The sequence below is a fragment of the Aquarana catesbeiana genome, linkage group LG06, assembly GCF_042186555.1.
Source record: "Aquarana catesbeiana isolate 2022-GZ linkage group LG06, ASM4218655v1, whole genome shotgun sequence".
Taxonomy (NCBI): Eukaryota; Metazoa; Chordata; class Amphibia; order Anura; family Ranidae; genus Aquarana; species Aquarana catesbeiana.
In genome coordinates this window covers 416,674,914-416,685,512 of record NC_133329.1, presented here as the reverse complement: position 1 = coordinate 416,685,512, position 10,599 = coordinate 416,674,914, and the positions used below count along the sequence as shown (strand labels likewise).

Here is a 10,599-nt window from a genome sequence, read left to right as displayed (position 1 = left end):
ACCCCAAATCCCAGGTCACCAACACCTCTGATCCCAGGTCACCGACCGACACCCCAAATCCCAGGTCACCGACCGACCCCCACAACACCCCAAATCCCAGGACACTGATACCCCACAACACCCCAAATCCCAGGTCACCGACACCTCTGATCCCAGGTCACCGACCGACACCCCAAATCCCAGGTCACCGACCGACCCCCCCAAATCCCAGGTCACCGACCGACACCCCAAATCCCAGGACACTGATACCCCACAACACCCCAAATCCCAGGTCACCGACCGACACCCCAAATCCCAGGACACTGATACCCCACAACACCCCAAATCCCAGGTCACCGACCGACACCCCAAATCCCAGGACACCGACACCTCTGATCCCAGGTCACCGACCGACACCCCAAATCCCAGGTCACCGACCGACACCCCAAATCCCAGGACACTGATACCCCACAACACCCCAAATCCCAGGACACTGATACCCCACAACACCCCAAATCCCAGGACACTGATACCCCACAACACCCCAAATCCCAGGACACTGATACCCCACAACACCCCAAATCCCAGGTCACCGACACCTCTGATCCCAGGTCACCGACCGACACCCCAAATCCCAGGTCACCGACCGACACCCCAAATCCCAGGTCACCGACCGACCCCCCAAATCCCAGGACACTGATACCCCGCAACACCCCAAATCCCAGGTCACTGACCGACACCCCAAATCCCAGGTCACCGACCGACACCCCAAATCCCAGGACACTGATACCCCACAACACCCCAAATCCCAGGTCACCGACCGACACCCCAAATCCCAGGACACTGATACCCCACAACACCCCAAATCCCAGGTCACCGACCGACACCCCAAATCCCAGGTCACCGACACCTCTGATCCCAGGTCACCGACCGACACCCCCAAATCCCAGGTCACCGACCGACCCCCCAAATCCCAGGACACTGATACCCCGCAACACCCCAAATCCCAGGTCACTGACCGACACCCCAAATCCCAGGTCACTGACCGACACCCCAAATCCCAGGACACTGATACCCCACAACACCCCAAATCATAGGTCACCGACCGACACCTCAAATCCCAGGACACCGACACCTCTGATCCCAGGTCACCGACACCCCAAATCCCAGGTCACCGACACCCCAAATCCCAGGTCACTGACCGACACCCCAAATCCCAGGATACCGACACCTCTGATCCCAGGTCACTGACCGACACCCCAAATCCCAGGATACCGACACCTCTGATCCCAGGTCACTGACCGACACCCCAAATCCCAGAATACCGACACCCCAAATCCCAGGACACCGACCGACACCCCACAACACCCCAAATCCCAGGACACCGAGACCACTGATCCCAGGTCACCGACCGACACCCCAAATCCCAGGACACCGACACCCCAAATCCCAGGACACCGAGACCACTGATCCCAGGTCACCGACCGACAACCCAAATCCCAGGACACCAACCAACACCCAACACCCCAAATCCCAGGACAACGATAACCCCACCATAAACTCTGATCCCAGGACACTGACCCCCCCCGATCCCAGGACACTGACCCCCCCCCCGATCCCAGGACACTGACCCCCCCCCGATCCCAGGACACTGACACACAGACAGTGAGGGGGGTGATGGGACGATTGAACGTTTGTAGTGATGGAGTCACAGCAGATTTTACTGAATTTAATGAGATTTATTTCAATTCAACTGAACTGAGAGGAATTCGAGTTTTATTAGTCATCCTCTGAAAATGCTCTTTGCCTGGCTGTCGGTGGCCTCCATACTTAATGGGTCGCTGTAATCAGCCCTCAGATTAGAAAGTGAAAAGTGCACATTAGTTCTGGGTCAGGGACAATACTGAATCCAGAGGATCATCATGACAGCCAGGCAGCCAGCATTTTCAGGAGGTCAGTGAGAGCCGTCCTCATATCCCTCTCAGGACATCACACATAGCAATCCAAAGTTAGCGACTTTGTCCTTCAGGTTTCTCAAAAGGGTTTCCAGCTGGAGATCCACCAACCAGAAATCTGTGCGGTCCCAGAAAAGTGCAGTCATAGAGCCAGGCACGGCGTATTCCTGGGAGTGTTAGAACGGAACAACATCGGGGATAAATAAGGAACCACTTCCAGTCCAGAGATGTCCGTCCTTTGCTGGGCGCAGAGCCTCGTGGGCGGAGCAGAGTGGATGGGGAGGAGTGGTGTGGGCGGAGCAGAGTGGATGGGGAGGAGTGGTGTGGGCGGAGCAGAGTGGATTGGGAGGAGTGGTGTGGGCGGAGCAGAGTGGATTGGGAGGAGTGGTGTGGGCGGAGCAGAGTGGATGGGGAGGAGTGGTGTGGGCGGAGCAGAGTGGATTGGGAGGAGTGGTGTGGGCGGAGCAGAGTGGATTGGGAGGAGTGGTGTGGGCGGAGCAGAGTGGATTGGGAGGAGTGGTGTGGGTGGAGCAGAGTGGATGGGAAGGAGTGGTGGGGGCGGAGCAGAGTGGATTGGGAGGAGTGGTGTGGGCGGAGCAGAGTGGATGGGAAGGAGTGGTGGGGGCGGAGCAGAGTGGATTGGGAGGAGTGGTGTGGGTGGAGCAGAGTGGATGGGAAGGAGTGGTGGGGGCGGAGCAGAGTGGATTGGGAGGAGTGGTGTGGGTGGAGCAGAACGGGCGTCCACTAAGGGGACATAAATCACATTTCAGTCTCCATTGTGCATCGTGTTCATTCCGTCTGCTCCTCAGTGCATAGGAAGAATGTGCTGTCCCTCCCCCCAGGGGTTGTAGGGGCCCCAGAAGTGGTTATCCTTTATCTGCAGAGCTCCATTGGGCCTCAGAGAAGGAGTCACTTATTATAATTATCAGTTCTGCTGGGGCTGGGCCCCAGAGGAGGAGGAGTCACCGCTTGTCTGGAGAGCTCCGCTGGGCCCCAGAGGAGGAGGAGTCACCTCTCATCTGCAGAGCTCCGCTGGGCCGCAGAGGAGGAGTCACTTATTATAATTATCAGTTCTGCTGGGGCTGGGCCCCAGAGGAGGAGGAGGAGTCACCTCTTATCTGCAGAGCTTTGCTGGGCCCCAGAGGAGGAGGAGTCACCTCTCATCTGCAGAGCTCCGCTGGGCCTCAGAGGAGGAGTCACTTATTATAATTATCAGTTCTGCTGGGGCTGGGCCCCAGAGGAGGAGGAGGAGTCACCTCTTATCTGCAGAGCTTTGCTGGGCCCCAGAGGAGGAGGCGCCTCTATCCCGTACAGAAGTCATGCTGTCAAGCGATTCAAGTAAAGTCCACTGATGGCGTTGAGGAAGAAGAGGAAGACGGCCAGGAACTGGGCCCAGAAGGTCAGTGTGAAGGTTGCGTAGATGGCGACGTCCCTCAGCAGGAAGACGTAGGTCATGGTCCCCACGGTAGACAGGAGGAACGTGGCCAGCAGCATGGCACAGCCTACAGCCCACCTCTTGCGGCAATGGCCATCATCACACAGCTGGGACACCATCATCAGCTCCATCCCGAAGATGGCCAGGACCACCGCCAGGCACACGGAGGTGCGCACCACCACCATCACGTTGCTTAGGCTGAGCGCCTCCTCGGAGCACGGTGGATCCTGGTTGGGTCTGCAGGTGTCCCACACCCGAAGAGGTGCCGCCCGGGGGCCGAGAGCCAATTCCCATCGCAGATGGAGATGGAGGAGAGGACGATGGCCGTTCCTGCGCTCAGCGTTATCAGAACTCGCAGGAACGTCTCGAAGAACTTCTGGGATCTGATCCGAGGACTCATCTTCTTCTGCAGCTGTAAGGACAGAAATGGGGGAGAGTTTAGAGAGCGGCGAAGTCTTCCCAGAGACAAACGATCAGAAAATTCAGAAATAATCAACGAATTCCACCAGAAATGATGTGTCTGTAGATTTATGGACAGTTTGTACATTTCGGCTGTTTTACAAAACGGTTCATAAATGTCCGTTAAGGACAGCGGCTGTCCGGAAAAAATATGTCCGTGTGAGTCGGCTTCAGATCTGGGGATGGGGGGCTCTGGTGAACAGAGACCCCCATACATCACAGTCTGAAGTGTTCCCTGCAAGCGGCAACCCTGCAGACTCCAATGTATGGGGGGGGGGACCTGCAGACTCCAATGTATGGGGGGGGGGGGGACCCTGCAGACTCCAATGTATGGGGGGGGGGACCCTGCAGACTCCAATGTATGGGGGGGGGACCCTGCAGACTCCAATGTATGGGGGGGGGGGACCCTGCAGACTCCAATGTATGGGGGGGGGGGGACCCTGCAGACTCCAATGTATGGGGGGGGGGGGACCCTGCAGACTCCAATGTATGGGGGGGGGACCCTGCAGACTCCAATGTATGGGGGGGGGGACCCTGCAGACTCCAATGTATGGGGGGGGGGACCCTGCAGACTCCAATGTATGGGGGGGGGGACCCTGCAGACTCCAATGTATGGGGGGGGGGGACCCTGCAGACTCCAATGTATGGGGGGGGGGACCCTGCAGACTCCAATGTATGGGGGGGGGGACCCTGCAGACTCCAATGTATGGGGGGGGGACCCTGCAGACTCCAATGTATGGGGGGGGGGACCCTGCAGACTCCAATGTATGGGGGGGGGGACCCTGCAGACTCCAATGTATGGGGGGGGGACCCCGCAGACTCCAATGTATGGGGGGGGACCCCGCAGACTCCAATGTATGGGGGGGGACCCCGCAGACTCCAATGTATGGGGGGGGGACCCCGCAGACTCCAATGTATGGGGGGGGACCCCGCAGACTCCAATGTATGGGGGGGGACCCCGCAGACTCCAATGTATGGGGGGGGACCCCGCAGACTCCAATGTATGGGGGGGGACCCCCGCAGACTCCAATGTATGGGGGGGGACCCCGCAGACTCCAATGTATGGGGGGGACCCCGCAGACTCCAATGTATGGGGGGGGGACCCCGCAGACTCCAATGTAGGGGGGGGACCCCGCAGACTCCAATGTAGGGGGGGGGGGACCCCGCAGACTCCAATGTAGGGGGGGGGGACCCTGCAGACTCCAATGTAGGGGGGGGGACCCTGCAGACTCCGATGTATGGGGGGGGGGACCCTGCAGACTCCGATGTATGGGGGGGGGGACCCTGCAGACTCCAATGTATGGGGGGGGACCCCCGCAGACTCCAATGTATGGGGGGGGACCCCGCAGACTCCAATGTATGGGGGGACCCCGCAGACTCCAATGTAGGGGGGGGACCCCGCAGACTCCAATGTAGGGGGGGGACCCCGCAGACTCCAATGTAGGGGGGGGGGACCCCGCAGACTCCAATGTAGGGGGGGGACCCCGCAGACTCCAATGTAGGGGGGGGGACCCCGCAGACTCCAATGTAGGGGGGGGGACCCCGCAGACTCCAATGTAGGGGGGGGGACCCCGCAGACTCCAATGTAGGGGGGGGGGACCCCGCAGACTCCAATGTAGGGGGGGGGGACCCCGCAGACTCCAATGTAGGGGGGGGGACCCCGCAGACTCCAATGTAGGGGGGGGGACCCCGCAGACTCCAATGTAGGGGGGGGGGACTCTGTGTTGGGTTATGGTATCCTGACCCTCACGTAAAACGGAGACATTGTTGTTACACTGGAAGTTTCTCTCGTAGCTCCAGTTATATTTGTATCTTAAATATTAATATTGATATTTGTGCTGAAAACTTTCATTTTATGTAATTATTTTGTAGTGAGAGTAAAAATAAAACTGTCAGTAAATCTCCTGAGTTGTGACAGTTAAGGGTCGGTGCTGTCAGTAAAATTCACGTTGGGAGGCAACACTGACATGGATCTGCCTGTCTCTGTACACTAGTCTCCTCATTTACTACACAGCACAGGGGGGTCAGGAGCGTGTCACGTACAGCACAGTGTACACAGCACAGGGGTCAGGAGCGTGTCACGTACAGCACAGTGTACACAGCACAGGGGGGTCAGGAGCGTGTCACGTACAGCACAGTGTACACAGCACAGGGGGGTCAGGAGCGTGTCACGTACAGCACAGTGTACACAGTACAGGGGTCAGGAGCGTGTCACGTACAGCACAGTGTACACAGCACAGGGGGGTCAGGAGCGTGTCACGTACAGCACAGTGTACACAGCACAGGGGTCAGGAGCGTGTCACGTACAGCACAGTGTACACAGCACAGGGGGGTCAGGAGCGTGTCACGTACAGCACAGTGTACACAGCACAGGGGGGTCAGGAGCGTGTCACGTACAGCACAGTGTACACAGCACAGGGGGGTCAGGAGCGTGTCACGTACAGCACAGTGTACACAGTACAGGGGGGTCAGGAGCGTGTCACGTACAGCACAGTGTACACAGTACAGGGGTCAGGAGCGTGTCACGTACAGCACAGTGTACACAGTACAGGGGGGTCAGGAGCGTGTCACGTACAGCACAGTGTACACAGCACAGGGGTCAGGAGCGTGTCACGTACAGCACAGTGTACACAGTACAGGGGGGTCAGGAGCGTGTCACGTACAGCACAGTGTACACAGTACATGGGTCAGGAGCGTGTCACGTACAGCACAGTGTACACAGTACAGGGGGGTCAGGAGCGTGTCACGTACAGCACAGTGTACACAGCACAGGGGGGTCAGGAGCGTGTCACGTACAGCACAGTGTACACAGCACAGGGGGGTCAGGAGCGTGTCACGTACAGCACAGTGTACACAGCACAGGGGTCAGGAGCGTGTCACGTACAGCACAGTGTACATAGCACAGGGGGGTCAGGAGCGTGTCACGTACAGCACAGTGTACACAGCACAGGGGGGTCAGGAGCGTGTCACATACAGCACAGTGTACACAGTACAGGGGGGTCAGGAGCGTGTCACGTACAGCACAGTGTACACAGCACAGGGGGGTCAGGAGCGTGTCACGTACAGCACAGTGTACACAGGGGGGTCAGGAGCGTGTCATGTACAGCACAGTGTACATAGGGGGGTCAGGAGCGTGTCACGTACAGCACAGTGTACACAGCACAGGGGGGTCAGGAGCGTGTCACGTACAGCACAGTGTACACAGTACAGGGGGGTCAGGAGCGTGTCACGTACAGCACAGTGTACACAGCACAGGGGTCAGGAGCGTGTCACGTACAGCACAGTGTACACAGCACAGGGGGGTCAGGAGCGTGTCACGTACAGCACAGTGTACACAGCACAGGGGGGTCAGGAGCGTGTCACGTACAGCACAGTGTACACAGCACAGGGGGGTCACACAGGGGGGTCAGGAGCGTGTCACGTACAGCACAGTGTACACAGCACAGGGGGGTCAGGAGCGTGTCACGTACAGCACAGTGTACACAGCACAGGGGGGTCAGGAGCGTGTCACGTACAGCACAGTGTACACAGTACAGGGGGGTCAGGAGCGTGTCACGTACAGCACAGTGTACACAGTACAGGGGGGTCAGGAGCGTGTCACGTACAGCACAGTGTACACAGCACAGGGGGGTCAGGAGCGTGTCACGTACAGCACAGTGTACACAGCACAGGGGGGTCAGGAGCGTGTCACGTACAGCACAGTGTACACAGCACAGGGGGGTCAGGAGCGTGTCACGTACAGCACAGTGTACACAGCACAAGGGGGTCAGGAGCGTGTCACGTACAGCACAGTGTACACAGCACAGGGGGGTCAGGAGCGTGTCACGTACAGCACAGTGTACACAGCACAGGGGGGTCAGGAGCGTGTCACGTACAGCACAGTGTACACAGCACAGGGGGGTCAGGAGCGTGTCACGTACAGCACAGTGTACACAGCACAGGGGGGTCAGGAGCGTGTCACGTACAGCACAGTGTACACAGCACAGGGGGGTCAGGAGCGTGTCACGTACAGCACAGTGTACACAGCACAGGGGGGTCAGGAGCGTGTCACGTACAGCACAGTGTACACAGCACAGGGGGGTCAGGAGCGTGTCACGTACAGCACAGTGTACACAGCACAGGGGGGTCAGGAGCGTGTCACGTACAGCACAGTGTACACAGTACAGGGGGGTCAGGAGCGTGTCACGTACAGCACAGTGTACACAGTACAGGGGTCAGGAGCGTGTCACGTACAGTACAGTGTACACAGTACAGGGGGGTCAGGAGCGTGTCACGTACAGCACAGTGTACACAGTACAGGGGGGTCAGGAGCGTGTCACGTACAGCACAGTGTACACAGTACAGGGGTCAGGAGCGTGTCACGTACAGCACAGTGTACACAGCACAGGGGGGTCAGGAGCGTGTCACGTACAGCACAGTGTACACAGCACAGGGGGGTCAGGAGCGTGTCACGTACAGCACAGTGTACACAGCACAGGGGTCAGGAGCGTGTCACGTACAGCACAGTGTACATAGCACAGGGGGGTCAGGAGCGTGTCACGTACAGCACAGTGTACACAGCACAGGGGGGTCAGGAGCGTGTCACATACAGCACAGTGTACACAGTACAGGGGGTCAGGAGCGTGTCACGTACAGCACAGTGTACACAGCACAGGGGGGTCAGGAGCGTGTCACGTACAGCACAGTGTACACAGGGGGGTCAGGAGCGTGTCACGTACAGCACAGTGTACACAGGGGGGTCAGGAGCGTGTCACGTACAGCACAGTGTACACAGCACAGGGGGGTCAGGAGCGTGTCACGTACAGCACAGTGTACACAGCACAGGGGGGTCAGGAGCGTGTCACGTACAGCGCAGTGTACACGGTACAGGGGTCAGGAGCGTGTCACGTACAGCACAGTGTACACAGCACAGGGGGGTCAGGAGCGTGTCACGTACAGCACAGTGTACACAGCACAGGGGGGTCAGGAGCGTGTCACGTACAGCACAGTGTACACAGCACAGGGGGGTCAGGAGCGTGTCACGTACAGCACAGTGTACACAGCACAGGGGGGTCAGGAGCGTGTCACGTACAGCACAGTGTACACAGCACAGGGGTCAGGAGCGTGTCACGTACAGCACAGTGTACACAGCACAGGGGGGTCAGGAGCGTGTCACGTACAGCACAGTGTACACAGTACAGGGGGGTCAGGAGCGTGTCACGTACAGCACAGTGTACACAGCACAGGGGGGTCAGGAGCGTGTCACGTACAGCACAGTGTACACAGCACAGGGGTCAGGAGCGTGTCACGTACAGCACAGTGTACACAGCACAGGGGTCAGGAGCGTGTCACGTACAGCACAGTGTACACAGCACAGGGGGGTCAGGAGCGTGTCACGTACAGCACAGTGTACACAGCACAGGGGTCAGGAGCGTGTCACGTACAGCACAGTGTACACAGCACAGGGGGGTCAGGAGCGTGTCACGTACAGCACAGTGTACACAGCACAGGGGGGTCAGGAGCGTGTCACGTACAGCACAGTGTACACAGTACAGGGGTCAGGAGCGTGTCACGTACAGCACAGTGTACACAGCACAGGGGGGTCAGGAGCGTGTCACGTACAGCACAGTGTACACAGCACAGGGGGGTCAGGAGCGTGTCACGTACAGCACAGTGTACACAGTACAGGGGTCAGGAGCGTGTCACGTACAGCACAGTGTACACAGTACAGGGGGGTCAGGAGCGTGTCACGTACAGCACAGTGTACACAGCACAGGGGTCAGGAGCGTGTCACGTACAGCACAGTGTACACAGTACAGGGGGGTCAGGAGCGTGTCACGTACAGCACAGTGTACACAGCACAGGGGGGTCAGGAGCGTGTCACGTACAGCACAGTGTACACAGCACAGGGGTCAGGAGCGTGTCACGTACAGCACAGTGTACACAGCACAGGGGTCAGGAGCGTGTCACGTACAGCACAGTGTACACAGTACAGGGGGGTCAGGAGCGTGTCACGTACAGCACAGTGTACACAGCACAGGGGGGTCAGGAGCGTGTCACGTACAGCACAGTGTACACAGCACAGGGGTCAGGAGCGTGTCACGTACAGCACAGTGTACACAGCACAGGGCGGCACCATTGGCAGGGAAGGTGAGAATGTTTTCGGCTGACTTTCCAGTAAATAATTTCTCTGTTATGGGAATTGGGGTGATGATTGGCGGAGGTGACCCTTGTCACGTCCCCCCCCCTCCCCCGCCATATCTGTGACTTTTACCCGCACTGACATTATTGGGTCTCCAAGGCCGGCTCTGATTGGCCCAATAAAGGCAGAACAGTCCATCCCCGGCCTGCTATAAACTGACAATCATTAATCGACTGCAAGGTCACCCCGCTGTGCGGACGCCTCGTAGAATCCGACATTCGCTGATTTTTGGATGGAGTGTGATGTCAGAGCCCCTCCCACCCTCCTTATATGTCCGGAGACAGGAAGTGAGGAGAACTCCAAACATTCTGAGTTGTCACCAGAGCAGGAAGAGAGGGGAAATCTTCCAATGGGGACACCAAGAGGGGAATTCCCTCACTTCCTGTTGTGTCTTTGGGACAGGAAGTGAGAAATCTCCTCAATGGGGAGACAAGAAGAACTAATCAGGAGTTTTAATAATATTCTCCATCCAACCCTAGAAATAGAGAAGTTCTCAGTGAAAACAAAACTCTTCACATGACTAATCCACAAATATATTCCACTCCATGAGGGGGGGAGGGGAGGGGGGGTACAGTGACCCGTCACCCCGG

The 10,599-nt window shown here is 58.1% G+C and overlaps 1 protein-coding gene across 1 annotated transcript; it reads right to left on the bottom strand.

Moving 5' to 3' along the window:
* Nucleotides 1-1,697: 1,697 nt before the first annotated feature.
* On the bottom strand, nucleotides 1,698-3,784 carry TMEM37 (transmembrane protein 37; the record flags this gene model as incomplete). Its single annotated transcript, XM_073634562.1, is given in 2 exon segments — nucleotides 1,698-3,622; nucleotides 3,625-3,784. Coding segments are annotated over 2 exon segments (531 nt in total), but the record flags the coding sequence as incomplete, so codon positions are not given.
* Nucleotides 3,785-10,599: the final 6,815 nt, after the last annotated feature.